The sequence below is a fragment of the Nicotiana tomentosiformis genome, chromosome 1 (genome assembly GCF_000390325.3).
Source record: "Nicotiana tomentosiformis chromosome 1, ASM39032v3, whole genome shotgun sequence".
Lineage (NCBI taxonomy): Eukaryota > Viridiplantae > Streptophyta > Magnoliopsida > Solanales > Solanaceae > Nicotiana > Nicotiana tomentosiformis.
In genome coordinates this window covers 50,658,951-50,678,350 of record NC_090812.1, presented here as the reverse complement: position 1 = coordinate 50,678,350, position 19,400 = coordinate 50,658,951, and the positions used below count along the sequence as shown (strand labels likewise).

At 34.4% G+C, this 19,400-nt stretch overlaps 1 protein-coding gene across 1 annotated transcript; it reads right to left on the bottom strand.

Moving 5' to 3' along the window:
• Positions 1-807: 807 nt before the first annotated feature.
• Positions 808-10,544, bottom strand: LOC104092375 (protein pleiotropic regulatory locus 1). Its single transcript, XM_009597970.4, has 17 exons — positions 10,242-10,544; positions 10,081-10,105; positions 9,801-9,915; positions 9,077-9,149; positions 8,862-8,924; positions 7,268-7,352; positions 6,448-6,540; positions 4,685-4,748; positions 4,484-4,569; positions 4,297-4,398; positions 4,076-4,159; positions 2,045-2,105; positions 1,880-1,946; positions 1,707-1,784; positions 1,521-1,585; positions 1,297-1,374; positions 808-1,212 (listed from the first exon to the last, which is right to left on the bottom strand). Exons 1-17 carry the CDS (start codon positions 10,379-10,381, stop codon positions 1,040-1,042), a joined length of 1,452 nt encoding a protein of 483 aa, XP_009596265.1. The 5' UTR covers positions 10,382-10,544; the 3' UTR covers positions 808-1,039.
• Positions 10,545-19,400: the final 8,856 nt, after the last annotated feature.

Below are 19,400 nucleotides of genomic sequence, written 5' to 3'. Positions count from 1 at the left end.
CGTTTATACGTACTTGTAAACCAGCCTTTTACTAAACTACAGCTGGTTATGCCAATAAATAATTTTTTCTATACAAACTTTACAAATGTGGCATTAAATAAAAACACTATACTTGCCTTTGCATTCCTTCCTTTTTTGGTGGTTTCTTGGGTCCAAGCAATGCAAATCCTTACCATACGGTAATCATATTGATAGTGTTCACCTTAGTTCCCTGCTAAATAAGAATGTACTGCGGTTTGTCCTTGTCCAGATTAGTTTCCAGATTAGTTTCAAAGGTTAGCTTTGATAGTGTTCACCTTAGTTCCCTGCTAAATAAGAACGTATTGAGGTTTGTCTTACATTCAAAGGTTAGCTAATGCTTATATGGACCAAGTCAAAGGATCTAATTTTGACTCAAAAATAAGTTTTACCAGTCATACTGACATTTTTGCTAAGGAAGTCATTTTTCGTGAAAAATATATTCTAATAGTTGGTTGGTAAGTTAAATATACTTTACAAAAATATATATATTCAAAGTTATGTTGGCACATTGTAGAGAGTTCTGATGAAAATATGCGTAAAGAATTAATGGCTAAGTATCAACTAGAGTAAGTGATATATGAAGTGAAAAGTTAAAATACTTGTTAAGAAAATAACGTCCATAAGTGAAGGAAATCACTTTCCCTCTTTAAATGGAAAATGTTTTTCCTCAAAACCATTTTATTATAACAAACATGAAAATGACTCATAAAAATGACTTCAGTTGTACAAACACCCAATAATTTTCTCTGCTTTTACTTTTATCTATTTATACATTAACGGAAGCTATTTTCAACTGGCGCTTTTAAGATAGCTACTTGACAGCATATAAATGTATAACAAGATGGGATACAAAGAGGCAAATGTAAATCAACACTTTCATCAACTCTGAACATGGTGCCTTTCTTGGGTAAGTCTTGCTCTGAATGACCCAAAGAGCATGTTTGATTTTTATGCTTAGTGCGACTACAACCTGAATAATAAGCCAACAAGGAATAGCAGTAAACGTTTTCTGAAGTGACTAGAAACGCCTAATGTCTTTTGGAGGCTTAAAATGAAGAGGATGAGTTTCTGGTGTGGCAGTTTCATCTTCTTTCCACATCTTGATTGTCTTATCAGCTTCACAACTGATCAGCCTTGAGCCAGTCATATCATAGGTGAGAGCGTAGATACCAGCTTCACTGTCCAGTGACCCTGAAACATGGTAAGGACTAGAATAAACCTTTTGCTCCTCTTGACCAACAATAAAAGTAAACATCAAATTATCAACACGCATACCAGGTTGAACAATAGTTTGAGATTGCTGGAAATTGTGACCACTTCTCCAATCCCAAAACCACATGCTTCCATTGTCACCTTCACAAGGAGATACACAATGCATCAGCAGAGTACATCACTGACCTCTAGCTTAAGAACCAAAATGAGGAAAAGCAGGGGTTGGAGGGGCAGAACAAAAAATGAGAGGAATGGGCGGATGGGGAGTGTCATTAACTATTTCTCACCTCCTGTGGCCATTACACCGTCATCATTGACCGCCATCGCATTGACAATGGTTTTCTGTTGGGAGCTGGAAAAAAGAAATGTCGATATGATCTTACATTCTAATTAAAGAAATAAAGATACTGAAATGATATAAGATATATTAAAGATGTAGAGGTAAAGATTCTATGGCACGTCATCTAACTTACAGCATGTTATGCATAAATTCTCCTTTTGGAAGGTTGAATTTTTTTATGTTGTCTGCTGATGCAGAAGCAAAACAATCCCTGCAGCAGAATAAATTTTAAGAAAAATTAGTAGTCGTACTCCGAGCAGAAGTTAGGGAATCATAAAAATAGCAGCATGTGCCATGTAAACATACTCCGTAGGATGCTGAGCCATAGCTCGAACAGATTTCTTGTGATGTGTGAGGGTTGCCATTGTCTTACCTGCCAGACAAGGACAATTAGTAATCACAGGAAGTCAGAAACTGAAACCATTATAAAATAAACAGAGCATAAAATCCCAGTAAGGAAATTTGAGTTACCATATCTAAGGTCCCAGAACTTAATGGTACTGTCATGAGAGCCAGTTATAACCTGTGGATCCTGAAATGAAACTTCCCATCATGAAATCTCATTGTAATACGTAGGCCATACAGCAAGTATAAAACAGTCATTAGCATATGATCATGACATCAACAAAATGAGACACCTCGCATAATGTTTTTAGTAGAGCCAGCTCCCGGGAGTAATTTGCTTCTTAAAATAACAGAATTTCCAGCAACAGCACCCTAATTGTGCTAATTATACGGAAATCACTTCTAAAAAGAATACATACGTGGAAGCATTAGTAGTTGCTAAGGTTTAACTAACTGTCTCATGAAGGTATATCTGTTTTATTGGGCAGTCCATAACGTGTTTCTACTATGTGAATCCTCCTTATCAAGAAACATCCAGTCATCCCATCTTAAACCAGAAAGTATCCATAGAAGGCCATTCAAATGCGCTCATAGAGATTTTAGCTTAAAATAAATAGCATAAAATCACAATATCTTTATATGAAACATTTCGCAGATTCCATCTGATTACTAGCTAGACCATCACCATCTGGTTTTCAAACCCAACATTTTGGTTCAGAAAACGATTTTGTTACTTTTTAAATAACACCAAACACAAAAGACAACCCAAGACATGTTACAAAAGACAACCCAAGACATGTTTTTCGTTTCCACAAGAGGTCAGAGCCTAATTTTTGTAACTTCTCTTCATTTTTTTTTTATAGGTATGTCTTTAACTTCTATATCTTCCCTACAACATTACAAATTACAACCCCACCCCCAACCCCGACCCTCTTTTTTTCCCCTTTTTTAGCCAGTACAGATTTGATCTTTCTATTTTTTCTTCAATAAAAAGTTAATGTGAAATAGATTTGGTAGCATCAAAGATGTGAAGTCGGTTATTAATGTATTAGGTTCACCCATTTGAGAATCTAAAAAAGAATTAGATCAGCTAGAGATGTCTGGATGAGCACCGTGAAGTCGAGGGGCCGGGAATAGAAATATGTGCAAGTACGAGTGCCTATTTGGGAATTCAGCCTAGTCTAATATATTCAAATTCTTGAAAGTTGGAAAGCTGTACAGATATAATGGTGTCAAACATTTTTGAATGTTCTAAAATAGGAAGACTGACACAAAAATTGAAACGGATAGAGTAACAACAATAATAGTACATATTATGTGAAGTATAAAGCGTCACATATTGAAGGAAACCGACATTTCTAGGATCAAACCAAATCTAAATTAAGTTTGCTCCGAACAGACAGTAATCTGGATGTAGACTACGATTAGCTTTAATAAACAAAAGAATTTGCTAATAATCTCGCAGTGAAGAGAACACCTAATTTCAGACGAAGATGAAAAAGTTCTGGTAAATAAGAAAATTACAAAGAGACTATGGAAATTGAAAAAGTAGAAGATAGTTGGGGTTTTGAAATAGGTAGAGGAAGTCATAACGGGCAACTACTATTTCATGGTATAAGGTTTTATTATGTTCATTTGCACTGCTCCAGGTGCAGTATACCCTAAAAAAGCCAGAATCAGGCTCTTATTTGAGTATGATTGGGTCCTGCAGTAGTAGAGCCTGGAGTACTATTTTCCAACGTTGTATGGAGTTCGCTCTTCCCATGATTTTTGCTGCTTTCTTTAGTTATTTGTATTGTCTCAGTCTAGTCAGTCTACTGATCCACTTGTTAGTGCGTTAGTATAGTGTTCTAGTAGTCCCATTTTTTTCTCCACAGTTACTCTGGTAGTCCAACATTTTCCTCTTTGATCAGTTACTCTGGTAGTCCAATCTAGATTAAGGCTCCAGAAATTTAGGATTTCAGCTATTACCAAACTAGGATTTCAAATCAGGATCAAATTTGCTCCAGCATCTAGAATTTTGAAGCTGCCATCGTGACTTAATTTCGACACTATTCTAACTCTAAAGTCATGGGCTGTCGTATCGTCTCCTGCCCTCATGCTTAAGAAAATAAGACAGAGATTTAATATTAAACACAATTATAAAAGAATGCTTACCATTGGCCTGGTAAAAACAGAACAAACAGTGTTATCATGTCCAGACAGAGCATGAATTTGCATTTTGCTACGAATATCCCAAACCTGAAATCATGATAGAATTAAGATAAAAGTCAGAACTGCACCAATGTTATATTTGGAAAGAACAGAAGTAGTAACTACTAAAAACTTCAGTACTAGGATCAGCTATCACCCAAGATAAAGAGCTTCAGTAATGATACCCGACAGACAGAATCACGACCCCCAGTGAACAAGATGTCAATGGTTGGATGAAGAGCCAAGCAATAAACACCACTGAGGTGGCCATGATAGGAGCGGATCACCTGAAAATATATATATATATAAGCAAATATGTAACCAAAAACCGTTAACCATGAGTTATGAATGGCTATCAGCACTGTTAACTACCTTATTTTGTTCCAGGTCCCAGCACTTAACTTGCTTATCATCACCAGCTGAGAACATGTATGTGTGTTTGTTGCTAACAGCAAGGCCTGCAAGGAGACTCCAATTGTCACCAGTCTATATCTTAGGTTAGCACTCAATGTCCTCATACACGTTATAATATTTGATCGAATTTCAGAACAAACAAAAGTCTAGAGAACAAACCCCGAACTTGTTCAATGTGCCCTGTTAAAGTGAGCTTCAATCTTCCACTTGCTAAATCCCATATCTTGTATCATGGCAGAAAAAGAAGACATACTTAGTTCCTGATGGAAAACCAATTAGAAAGGCCTAATATTATGCGTAGCCATCAGTATATGACAATGAAAACCAGTAACAAATTCCCACCGCTCTAACAAAGACACAGGCAAAGAGGTGTCCTCACCAATTAGCATTTATTCCACAAGCACACATTTGATAACTTAGGAATGAGTGATGTAACTTTGTCTAGCTACTCTAGAGCTTATATCAAGTTACACAAAATATTTCCAAATAACCTCCAAGATTTTCAGGACTCATGTTCAGAAGTGATACTTATAGGTAGATATATTATTATCACAACTAAATCATCCTCATTGCTGGCCATGCATACTATTTTTTTATTCGAAGCAGTGTTTTGGATAGCGTGTGGCGACAAATAGCGACGAGGGCCCGCGTCACTGAGGCGAAAGGCGAGAAGCGAAGCGCTCGCCTTTTTGATGTGAAGCGACAATTTATACAAAAAAAAAAAATATTAAATTTGAAGCGACAATAGCAATAATATATTAATAAATATATCAATTCAAAAATTAAGAACTCAATAGATGGTGCTGCTCGGTCAAAAACAGAGCAAAAACAGAGTTGAATGCTGCTCTCTGTCGAGTGCTGCTCGATAAAAAACAGAGCAAAAAAAAAAAAGAAGAGAAGAAGAAAAAGGAAGAAAGAAAGAAAGGACAAAGAATATAGAAGACCAAAGAAAGAAGAAAGAAAAAAAATGGCAGAAGAAGAGAAGCGTACCTGGCTGGGTCGACTTGGATGAAGAAGAAAATGGCAGAAGAGATGAAGAAGAAAGAAGAATCGCTGTGGGTGGGTCGACTTGGAGAAAGAAATCGCTGGTCTGCTCGACTGCTTGAAGCTTGAAGAAGAAAGAAATCCCTGAAAGCCCTAAATCGTGGGTCTTTTTCTTTTAATCCCTGCGCTTTTTCTTTTATCTTTTAAAAAAGCGACACTAAAGTCGCCTCTCGCTACACAGGCAGAGGCGAGCGCTATTTTGAAAACGCAACGCGCTGGATGCTCGAGGAAAAAGGCATTGGATGCTCGCATCGCTACGCCTCACGCTATTAGCGCTGAGGCGAACGCTATTTACAACACTGATTCGAAGCAACAAAATCAAGGCCACATTCAAATAAAAACTGCATAAAAGTGCATTAAGTTTCGCCTGAACTTGGAAAAAACAACCAGTTCAGTTATCATGCTCTCAGAAACGTATTTTGGTACCAGCACTACAACTTCAATTTCTTTCTTTATCGTTGCTATTTCAATTTTTTAGTCCAAGGTGAAAAGTATGTATCTCGGCAATTCTTTCAGCGTAACTAGCTTATTCAATATAATACTGGCTGTTGAGGAATGATGCAACACTTATCTGACAGTTTGGAGCTAGTAGAACTGGTCTAGGGTACAAGCTGAAATAGAGAGGTTACATTCCAGAGCCTTTACACCTTAAATCCGATATTACAGCAGCTTTTAAATTAAAAATTATGGTACACATGATAAACGTTTCATCTCTACTGACACCAAAAAAAAATAAAGAGAAATGTCTCATCTCGGAAAAACCGTGATTCTTGACCACTTCCATCTCCCAAAGAAAGTCATTTCCAAAAGCCACACTAACAGGTTTATTCCCTTGTGGGGTATTGGAATTGTCAGGATTTCAAACTCAATTATTTTACCTTGATAGTGCGATCTGCCGATCCAGTACAAAACCATGTGTTACTAGGATCCACCGCGACTGATCGCACCCATCCCAAATGGCCACTGATAACCTATACAGTTAAGAAACGTCATGCATTAGAGCTTAGATCTATAATATACCATGCCGCATTGACTATTCAACAGCATAAATAGTGCAGGTGTAAAGTATAAAACGATAAAAATGGATTATTTTCAGTCTTCTGAATGAACTAGACCCATTTATAGAGGAGTTATCCTTTATGGGACTAGTACATAACAAGACTTCTTGCGATTCAAAATAACAAATCTTTATAATTGTCATGAGGCCACTATCTTGCTGTTTTGATCAGACTGCAGAATATAGGAACTTGGAAGTCAAATCTTCTTAGAGGTCAATTTTCCATCAGTTTATAATTTAATCAGGTAAAATGGCTCTACTGTTTTAAACATTCAAGATTTAGCTGCAAAGTAAAATTTGAACTTCTTAAATGCGATGATTTTTTGGTAACCTAAAAGCAGGCCATACGTGTGATATCTGATGGAGGCAAAATTTAAGATATTATGTGTAGCTTCACCCCCTCCACTAGATCATTGATATAGTTACAACCGAATTTAAGGACTAAAATAATAACTAAATGACAATAGTAAGAAGGTAAAATTGATTCAGGCAATCTGCTCTTCTCAAGCGTGAAGGTTATTAAGCTGGAGTGAGGTGCTAAAGAATACTCTGAACCAGTACGTGAAAACTTGGAAAGGTAAGAAATATATTAGAACACAAAACAGAGAAACACAGCCACTACAACAACAGAATTATCTTACCCTGTAGTTTTTCCAGGGAGCACGCCATACCGGGCGAGGCCATTTGCTTGGTATTCTTTCCATGATTGCAGCAGTTGACAGATTTCTGAAGGGAAAAAAAATAAAGAATTCATTGCATAAGTACAAGATATGATTCCTGGCTTAAAGAAGAATTTTTTTTGCAGTTTTGACTTGATTGATTGATCAGAGTCGCAATTTTGTTAAGAAGAAAAAACACATACAGAAACGCACCCAAGGGTGTGGCCTATTGGTCAATTAGTAGGGTGCAAACCTTGGAAGCTAGAGTCAAATCCCAAGAGAAACAAAAAATACTAGTAGATGATTTCTTCCTATTTGCCCAAGACTTGGTGGGCAGAGTTATTCAGTACTTGTGCTTTTGGGAGGTAGCATGTACCCGGTGGAATTGTCGAGGTACACCTGAGTTGTCTTGGACACCACCGTTATTCAAAAAACACACATAACAGACATCATTATGGATCTGTTAAAATGGAAACTTCCAAATACCAACTCAAGCATCTAAATTCTTGCACTAAAGATGAAATCTTGACATGCTAAATGCCAAGACCAGGTATCAACATGAGTCTTGGGCAGAAATTTTTATGTCAAGGTACTGCATTAGTCATACATATACGAGTAATACATATTTGTATACTCCGAGTTACACGTTACGTTCTTCATGTCATTTGATTAAACTCTCAGTAGAAGGAAATACAACAAAAAAGGGCCATCATAACAATGTTGAATTATCTGTTAAGAAACATGAAAGCTGAAATACAGATTTGACATAGCCCTCCATCTAGTTTTGTACAGTACCCTTCCTCTAGTATTTGGCAAAAACACATTATTCTGGTATAACCATATATTCATACATAATAATTTCTGAAATCACACCCACCTTATACTGAGGAAAAATGGCAATCCTGAAATACTATAAACACAGCATCAGACAGTTACAGGATGCCAATTTAAGTGTCTATAACGAGATCTCATAATATGAGCACTGACAATCGATGATATCCAGACATCACATGGAACCAACCCCTCAAGCTTAAGGACAAACACTATCAAACTGCTTAAAACTTTGAAGTCTTTGTTTGGGAGGGTCCATGCTTACAACTTGAAGCCTTGTAAATACCCATGCCAAAACTTTATTCACTACACAGAAAATTGGGTCTAAAATGCACCATATTTGAATGAGTTGGTAAAGAGTGCTACTTCATTGAACGAGAAAAGGTCAACAGAGCAAAATAATAACTAAACTCATATCATGATTACTACAATCACTCTCATCTCGATACTCTTATTTTAGCATGGAAAACATCAAACAAATAGTTGAGTGGTTTCTAAAAACTTTCCAACTGCTAGTTACAAAGCCTCAATAAGATCTCAAAAGGGCTATCATAACCAGACCGAGTTTATTCCCCAAATTTGTAAACATCCCTAGTCCTATGTATGAAGACGAGGTGAAAAAGGGCTTAGTAGATAAAGATACTCCAACAGATTAAAAAGATTTCTTGATACAATTTAAAAAATATTACCAACATCTCATCTAATATAGTGAAATATAATAGGAAAGAAAGCCATGCATAATAACCTTTCTGACAAACCATGAGAAGGAACAATAGCATTGCTTTTCCCTGGGAACCTGACATCAGCGCTGCAAAATAATTTTACAATACTATAAGTATAAATTTGAGTATCGAGCCCTACCAACATCCTATCCTCCAAATAAATAAATAAACCAAGGTTTATGTGGGTGTCCGTGTGGGTTGCATGCGGGTGTCTAAAGAAGGAACATAAAGTACTTACGGGCCCTTCGCTGGTATGGATGGACCAAGAGCCAATTCATTTCCGGTTCCCTCGTCCCTTGTATTTTCAGGACCTGACAAGAAAAGCCAAATGTATATCACAAATGAGAGAAAGAATATTAACAGGACATATGAGAAATATAATTCACGACGGCAGGTTCCAAATTCCAGCAATATTTGTCTTTTAGAAAACTTATTGCAATTTCTCATAATATGTTTCTCCTTCTCTTTAACTCACTCCAAATGCATACTTTTTAGAGTTCTAGACTCAACTACAGATTCATAATAGTAACAAGTGCAATGCTCCATGTGCATTCATGAAAAAATTTCACAATAAGATACTGCTGACAAGGTTCTGCACATATGTGCTATAATTATGCATTTCTTTTTGTACTCCTTTTGTCAATACGATTTTCATTTGTCTTCTACTCAACGATATCATCTTTCCATTCAGAGAAGGTGCCTTACAAGGCATACGAGTAGCTTCATAACAAGAAGAATTTCATTAAACCATTCAGGAGATGGAAATGAAACGTGCAAAATAGGTCGCTATAAAAAATCTTGATAAGTGGGTCACTATGAATATATAATGTATGAATTGAGGGTTTTATAGATTGAATTGCTCACATCATCTAATACACTAGTATTTTAGGTTCGGCCCTCCTATTCAATCTGTAGCAATAAAGTGTAATGTAAGGTTCTAAGTTGACAAGAAGATTGAGTACCTGGAAGAGCAAGGGCATTAGAAGGAGCATTTTGAGCTTGATTCTGCACAGCCGCTTTGGCATTAGAAACCGGTTGGGCTGCTGTGCTTTTTATCCCTCCGTACTCAACATTTAGCTGTTACATGTAAAATCCACATCAATTTTGATGAATAGCACCAACTTGCCCACAATATGTAAAGCATATGCACTAAAATGTAAAATCTAGTACTAAACTTGTTCCTATTCTTATCTACTTAGCAGGAATGTTATAACCTTTTTCAAAAGAATCAGCATTACTGACCTTATAGCTCGTTCGAATTTTCTTGCTGCACAAAAGATTTTTAAAAAGGTAAACAATTAGATAACACAATCATATTCAAGAAAACAAAAATTAGGGCAATAAAAAAATTCCCCTTTTTGTTATTTCAATTGGATGTGGGGTTTAATGAAGGAGTACCGTACCTTTCAGGATCAGGAGGGGGAAAGTGACCATGGAGAGGGGAAAAGAGGTCAAGAGACCGTTTAAGGGATTTGAAGCTGAGCTTCTTGATGGATTGTGGTTCCACTGCAACTTCTGATTCCATTGTCGTGGGCCCCGGCATTCTTTACAGGAAGTGTAGGAGAGTTGTTACTTCTTCTTGCCGACGTCGGACGAGTACTGTGCCGCCGGAAGGAGGTGGCCGGGATATGGGGCTCTCTTTCCTCGAACCAAAACCTCTTGGAACTTTATTAAATGTTGGTTCACAATACTAATAACTCGAGCAAAATACTACTCCTACTTTGCCTATAATAACAAACATATACTAATACCAAAAAAATGTGGGCAAAAAATTACTTAAACAAGTATATTTTAAAGCTTGTTTAGATGGTTATTACGTATCGTTTCGTAATGTATCGTATTGTATTATATTATATCGTTTGATTAATATAATATTTGAATAGATTGTATCGTTTGTCGTTGTTTCATGATATCATGCACCAGCAATAAGAATAATAAATTTGTAATATTATGATACGGGATAAATTTATTATATAAAAAGGTAGGGTAAATAATAAAATAAAATTATTTAATAATAATAAAGGGTAAGATGAGAGAAAAAGACATGATAACGACGCAACCACACCAAATCGGTTACATAAAGTGGCATAATTCTTCGTTACCTAACGGCAAATTTAACGATACAATACAATAAATTTTAAGTAACATCCAAAACAAACATCGTATTTAAAGTAACAATACGACATAATACAATAGATAACAAACATCCAAACAATATGTTAAATTCATAATCAAGAAAACTAGCCCTTTTCTCTCTTTCTTTCTTTTCTTCCTGTGTGTGTTTGTTTAATATGTCTACCTTTTTGTAAAATAAAAGAGTTTCTCAATAATTCCCTTGAATTTGGGGCAAAAAAATTATTAGGAGCACATTATGATGATTTAAATTTGCAAAATTGATTACAACAACAACAATCCAATGTAGTTCCACTAGTGCGGTATGGGGAGGATAGAGTGTACGCATAACTTACCCCTACTTTCAAAAAGGCAGAGGCTATTTTCAATAGACCCTCGGCTCAGAAAAGACAAAAGAAAAACAACAACAACAACAAGCATACAAATCGAAAAACCAAAGTAAAAATACAAAACTGACAGCAGGTACTGTAATGAGAAAGCCGAAATGAAAGAAACAACAAGTAATAACAGAAGTTAAGGGATACGACAATACACAGACAGCACGCTCGGTTACCTATCCTAACCCTTTGCCTTTATTCTCAACCTCGTACCTTCCTTTCCATGGTCATGTCCTTGGTAAGCTGGAGCAATGCCATATTCTGCCTAATCACCTCTCCCCAATACTTCTTCGGCCTGCATCTACCTCTCCTTAGGCCCTCCAGGACCAATCTCTCGTACCTCCTTACCGAACCTCTCTCGTATCTTGTATTCCACAGGAGTCACGCCCACCTTGTCCCGAATAACTTCATTTCTAATTCTATCTAGCATGGTATGCCCGCACATCCATCTCAACATCCTCGTTTCAGTCACCTTCATCTTATTAACATGGGAGTTCTTGACTGTCCAACACTCCGCCTCATACAACATAGTCGGTCTGACCACCACTTTATAGAACTTACCTTTAAGTTTTGGTGGCACATTCTAATCAATTTGCAAAATTGATTAACTTTTTAAATTGATGTAAACTATCGGAAAATTTGTTGTCTTACACGTGATTAGGCTATAATAATTAATGTTAAGATGTTCTTGCTCAATTTAATTTTCCGCTAATGGAAGTTTATTTTTTGCTATTAGCTTACTTTTCTTTAGCTCTATTTGATTCTCTTGTTCGGATATTTTTTTTTTCTCGCTTTCTTATTTTAGATGGTGCTGAAATTTAAAAAAAAAATGGAAAATATAATCTCAATAAATATGTTTTTTAACTTTACTTATGCAGAAACGCGAGTTTCATTAATTTTGATGGTCTATCATAATGTTCGTCACTTCGACCAACCAAAAAATGCTACTCAAGATATGTAATCTCTCTCTCATATATATATATATATATATATATATATATATATATATATATATATTATTATAAAAGTACGAACAATTTATGTTAAATGTTGAATGACTAAAATAATCTTAAAATATTGATTGACTTTTATGATCTTAATTATTCGTATAATTTAAGAATATAATTATAAATTATCGGAGGCCGATTTTTCTTTCCATTTAAACTATACATTAATGCTACATACTTCTTTGCAGCATACTTCTTCCTTCGGACGATTTGGTTTCTACATAGCAACTTTTTTTGTAGCCTTTTCATTTTTTTTTACAACAATATTTTTCCTTATTTAATCTTTTCCCATAGAATTCAGCTTACTCACCGTCAACTTTTTTTTTTGTAGCCTTTTCCTTTTTTGACAATAATATTTTTCCTTATTTAACCTTCTCCCGAAAAGAATAAGCCACCTATTCCTATAAAAGATGACATTGTTCCACATTGATCATTGTTCTATAAAGGTTTTGGTGTAGAATGAAACAATTTTTTCCAAAGATATTATTAGTTCTCTCTATTGTTTCCGTTTTTTGTAATTGAGTAAGTTCACGTTTTTCGTAATTGAGTAATGCTTTAGGGTCATGTATATGAATTAGAGAGAAAAATAATGACATCTTAACTTTTATTGAAATTATTTTTTATGTCGTACTTCTTTGTTTTTCGAAGCAATTTTCTCCATTGGTATTATTAGTTCTCTCTATTATTCTCGTGTTTCGTAATTGAGTAATGTTTTAGGGTCACGTATATAAATTAGAGAGAAAAACAATGACATCTTAACATTTATTGTAATTAGTTTTTTTGTCGTACTTGTTTGTTTTTCGGCGTAGTTTTTAGTTTTAGATATCAAAGTCTTTTATATTGCCGTAGTATTATGCTTAAATTGTATATATTTAGAGATTAATGATTTGTGTTATTTCAACTAATGTTAGTGTAACAATATTAATTTTCAGCTATTACATAATATTTTACAGCTTTTACTTATATATTGCAGGTATTTCACACAGTGTAATGGAATCGGATTTGGAAAAATAATGTGTCCCAATAAATAACCTTAAACTTTATGATGTTGAATGGGTAATTAAGGTACTGGTTATTCGAAGAGGACCAATAATAAAATATAAGAACGCCAAAGGAGAGGGTTTGCGTTGGCATTTAACATTTGTTGACGAAGAGGTAGAGCACGAATAATAATATTGGTATACGAAAATATCCTTGAATCATTGAAATTTATTTCTACCGGTGAAGGCCATAATTGTCATTACAATGAAGAGTTCTACTAAATAGGGAGTTATCCGAGTAAAACATAAAGTTTGTAAAGAGTCCTTATCAAATTGCACGTTATTCTTCCCTTGAAACATTAGGCCTAGAAATTCAGGAGCCACTATTTGTTTAATTTCATTAAAAAGAAACACCTTAATTAAGTAAATTAAGTACTCTTTTTTCAGCTGAAAATACGTCTAATAAAGCATGTACTTTCAATTAAGAGTTAGGACTATCATCTATCAAAAAGGAATTAGATAGATTTTCAAATGCAATTAATAAAAAACTGATCTATTCTAAGCTTTCACTATTCATGATTTTCTTTGCTTCTAATAATTTGCAAACCACTAAGGCTATATGCACTACAATGGTATGGTGAATTCAAATAGTCTAATATATAAAACAATACCAATTATATCATAGATGGCAATGTGAAGCGCAAAGAACTTGGCACTCGCTTGATTCGGAAAAGAAATATAAAAAAAGTGAAAAACAAACATAAATTTCATTATCTATAGACTATGCAATTTCGTCTATTATTGAATTTCTATATAGTAAGAAAGTTATTCTTGTTATATAAAAAATTACCCTTAGAATACTGATAAACTACTATTAAATTAAAAGAAAGAACTTGCTTTTGGGATTACTTGATCCTATTAGTTATTAATTTCATTATAATTGGAATTAAATTTTGAGGAGCCTGATGGGTGGAGGAAATCGTAATCACAAATATACATATGCTTTGAATTTTTTTTTTAAACTTTGGATTAAAAAAACAGAAGTGCCTTGAAATTTGGTGGTTTTTAACAACGAGAACTTGGTGATTTTATAATAATAAAAAAACATTAGAATATATATGTTCTCTAACTTTTTCTACCGTTTAAGCAAATGTTATAAAAACACAAGTAGTTTTGTTTCGTAAAAACGAGAATCAAACGAAGAGACGACATTTATCATCTAACCGCAATTGTGGACGTGTTCTTGCAGTGCCGATTTTTTTACTTCCGCATTCAATTTAATGTAACTAGAAATAGACTGCTTCTTTTTAGGTAGTTGTCCATGAGAGTTGTTTCTAAATAGTAAACTAATTTTAATATTTAAAACCTATTATAATTAATCAATTTAAACATTATAATTAATAAGTCTTAATCTAAAAATGACTTCCGTTGCATGAATCGTTAAGGCTGAACTAGAGTAAATTCTTGCATCACAAAAAAACATAGTATTAAGTATGGTTGCATTCTTAACGTGATTTAACAACTTTTAATCTCAAACAATGTGATTTCAAAAAATTTAGTTTCATTTTATCTTTTAGTTGCGTCAAAGCTTTATTAATGACTTTGTTTACACTATATGTTATCTTTTGTTATTTTTTTATTTTAAGGAACTGGTTATTAAAATTTATATATATCCATAATTTTAGAAAATATATACAATTCAAAATTTATTATTTCGGTACGCATTATACTGTTTAACTAAATATATTCGTGCATCGCACGAACATATAGACTAGTACTATATTAAAAGCACGAAGGTCCTTACCGAAATGTCGTTCGCATTTTTTACCCTTTAAAAATAAATTTCACATTAGACAAAACCGTAATTTGATAATTTTTCCTAAAATTTAGGTGTTAAAAAGCAACTAAAATTTTAAGCATTAAATCGATCTTTATTTGAATTATGCAGAAAGTTCTAAAATTTAGGACCTTAAAATTTGTTAAAGATTTCAACTTACGTGTATCCTTTCCTTATTTGAACCCTTCCATGTTAAATTTTTTAGTATTATAACTTTAGAATTAACTTATTTCATTTATTAAAATATGAAATTAATTGAATTAGCAGGAGATCAACAAATAGATGAAATTAGTTAGGAACTACGTGAAGGAATTAAAAGCACACGAACATATTATGGAGTAAGATAATATGAAAATGTGATGACCCAAAATGTCATCTTTAAATTTTAATAAGTAATTCTGTGTTCTAAGATCTCGAAAAGCACCATTTATCATTCCTCGACTTGCGTGCACAGTCCGTAAAACATTCCGAAAAGTTTTTATGTGAAAACAGATTAAAATATAAAATAGAGCTTTAAAACTCAACTGAGTTGACTTTGGTCAATATTTTTAGCAAACGAGCCTGAATCAGTATTTTGACAGTTTTGGTAGCTCCGTATCGTGATTTGGGACTTGGGCGTATGCCCAGAATTTAATTTGGAGGTCCCTAACTCAAGTTATGACCATTTAACGGAACTAGCAATTTAACGGCTAAAGATTCCAAGTTTGACCACGGGGTTGACTTTTTGATATCGGAGCGGAATCCGATTCCGAAAATTTGAATAGCTCCGTTATGTCATTTATGACTTGTGTGCCAAATTTGAAGTCATTCTCGATTCATTTAATATGTTTTGGCACAAAATTTGCAAATTGAAAAGTTTAAAACTCAAAGTCCGAATCGAGGTGTGAATTGCAATTTCGATGTTATTTGATGTGATTTGAGACCCCGAATAAGTCCGTATAATGTTACGGGACTTGTTGGGATATTTGAATAAGGTCCCGAAGGGCTCGGGTGAGTTTCGGATAGGCTATGGGATGTTTTGAACTTAGAAGATTTTGCTGGAATAACTGAATCTGTTGCAGGCCTCTGATCTCGCAATTGCGAGATCAGGCATCACAAATGTGAACTAAGCAGGTATGGCAATTGCGAGATTTTTATCGCAATTGCGAAGAAAGCCTAGGCCAACAGTTCTCACAATTGCGAGTTTATCTTCGCAATTGCGAAGGGCCAATTGTCGCAAATGCGACATAATCTTCGCATTTGCGAAGCCAGCGGAAATGTGAAGGTTCTGACATTTGCGATGAACCCTTCGCATTTGCGAGCTTCACAATTGCGAAGCTTAGGTCGCAAATGCGACATACGCAGCTAATCAAAATGACTTTTGGACGGGATTTTTGATTCATTTCCCAAATCTTCAAAACCTAAAATCTCAAGAGGTGATTTTTGGGCGATTTTCACGAAAAAACATTGGGGTAAGTGTTCCTTATCCTATATTGATTATATTTCATGATTTCATACTCATTTATATCATGAATCCATAAATTTATGGAAGAAAATTCAGATTTTTCTAAAATCTTCCAAAAACGAGAATTTAGATTCGAAGGTCCATTTGATATCGGAATTGGATAATTTTTGTATGGTTAGACTCGTCTCAGAATGGGTGTTCAGATTCCGTAAGTTTTTCCGAGATTTGATACGTGGGTCCCACTACCGAATATTTTAATAAATTTCAAATTTTATCCGGAAAATTAGTAAATTCATATGGAATTAATTCCTATGATTCGTATTGAGCATATTGAATTATTTGTGAATAGATTTGAAACTTTCGGAGATAAATTTAAAAGAAAAAAGTTGTGGTTGAGTAATTGATTGGAATTTGCAAAGCGAGGCCAGCAGTTCTCACAATTGCGAGTTTATCTTCACAATTGCGAAGAGCCAATTGTCGCAAATGCGACATAATCTTCGCATTTGCGAAGCCAGCGGAAATGTGAAGGTTCTGGCATTTGCGATGAACCCTTCGCAATTGCGAAGCTCAGGTCGCAAATGCGACATCCGCAGCTAATCAAAATGACTTTTGGACGGGATTTTTGATTCATTTCTCAAATCTTCAAAACCTAAAATCTCAAGAGGCGATTTTTGGGCGATTTTCATGGGAAAAAATTGGGGTAAGTGTTCCTTATCCTATATTGATTATATTTCATGATTTATACTCATTTATATCATGAATCCGTGAATTTATGGAAGAAAATTCAGATTTTTCTAAAATCTTCCAAAAAAGAAAAATTTAGATTTGAAGGTCCATTTGATATCGGAATTGGATAATTTTTGTATGGTTAGACTCGTCTCGGAATGGGTATTCAGATTTCGTAAGTTTTTCCGATATTTGAGATGTGGGTCCCACTGCCGAATATTTTAATAAATTTTGGATTTTATCCCCAAAAAATTAGTAAATTCATATGGAATTAATTCCTATGATTCGTATTGAGTATATTGAATTGTTTGTGAATAGATTTGAAGCTTTTGGAGACAAATTTAAAAGGAAAAGTTGTGGTTGAGTAATTAATTGGAATTTGCAAAGCGAGGTAAGTATCGTGGTTAACCTTGACTTGAGGGAATAGAACCCGTATAGGCGAGGTAACGAGTGTCTGTATATCATCAAATTAATTGTTTGCATGCTTACTTGAAAAATCATAAATTGTTTTAAATCATAAATTAATTATTATAATAATCGTTTTTCTCCTATTCTTTGTCAAATATTAATTCTTGAATTCATGCATTAATTGTTACATGCTATTTGAATTATGTGTTTTAATTGTTATTTAAAATTTAGCATATTAAATATTAAACTACCTATTTTCTCTATGATTTTTATAATAAATTATTATTTGTCCTTGTTTGGTTCATAAATAAATTATAATTATTGTGTACCTTGATGCATAATAATTTCTCATTGGACGTGGTATTTATTGGAGTAAGTTTTATTACATTTATGAGTTATTTAAAATTATATTGGGGGAACGAGTTGCAAGCCGCAACGGAAATGAAAGTGTGTATATATATATATATATATATATATATATATATATATATATATATATATATATATATATATATTGGGGGATCGGATTGCACGCCACAATAGACTTATTTGAAAGTCAATATTGGGGGATCGGATTGCACGCCGCAACAGACTTATTTAAAAGTCTATATATATACTTGATTGAAATAAATATATGACAGACTTGATTAAAAAGGAATATATATATTGGGAGAGCGAGTTATACGCTGCAACCGAATTAAATGTGAATATATTGTGAGAGCGGGTTGCACGCTGCAACAGAATTGGTTGAAATGATAATGGATTATGACTGCTGAGTTAGCTTCAATTATTATAAATGAGTTACCTGTTTTATTTTTATTATTTATTATTGTCATTAATATTGTGTACAGGTTAATGTAAGTGAACCGCCTTAGCCTCGTCACTACTTCGTCGAGGTTAGCCTCAGTACTTACCAGTACATGGGGTAGTTTGTACTGATATTATACTCTGCACTTCTTGTGCAGATTTTGGAGTTGGTCCCAGCGGTGTACCATAGACTTGCTCGGATTTCAGCTACCAGAGGAGACTTGATGTATAACTGCATGGCGTCCGCAGTTCTGAAGTCCCAGTCTATTTTAATGTAGATGTGTGTTTATTTTCAGACAACTTTATTTTATTCAGACCTTTATTTGTATTTATTCTAAAAGCTCGTGCACTTGTGCCGCCAATTCTGGGATGGTATTTAGACACCGTTATTTTTATGGGTTATTTCACTATATTTCAAACTTTGCTTCTGTATTTGTTTCTTTGATTATTAATAATTTAAAGATTATTTAAAATTTGGTTAATATTATTCTAACGTTGGCTTGCATAGCAAGTAAAATGTTAGGCGCCATCACGGTCCGAAGGTAGAAATTTCGGGTCGTGACACTTGGTATCAAAGCACTAGGTTACATAGGTCTCATGAGTCACGAGCAAGCTTAGTAGAGTCTGAAGGACCGGTACAGAGACGTCTGTACTTATCTTTCAGAGGCTATGAAGTTTAGGAACAATATCACTTATTTCTTATTCTGTCATGCGATTTTATTCTATCATCGATGATTGAACCATTATACTCTTATTCTCTCGCAGATAGTGAGAACACGTAATACCTCTACCGATAGACGGGGACCAGAACCCCCGGTGGCAACTATGGCCAGGGGTAGAGGT

Excerpts from the sequence above, each read along its gene's own strand:
- LOC104092375 (XM_009597970.4), bottom strand. The coding sequence starts at position 10,381 with ATGCCGGGGCCCACGACAATGGAATCAGAAGTTGCAGTGGAACCACAA. Across the intron at positions 9,150-9,800 it reads TAATGCCCTTGCTCTTCCAG|GTCCTGAAAATACAAGGGAC; the intron begins GTACTCAATCTT and ends TTTTCTTGTCAG. Across the intron at positions 4,399-4,483 it reads GGGACCTGGAACAAAATAAG|GTGATCCGCTCCTATCATGG; the intron begins GTAGTTAACAGT and ends ATATATTTTCAG.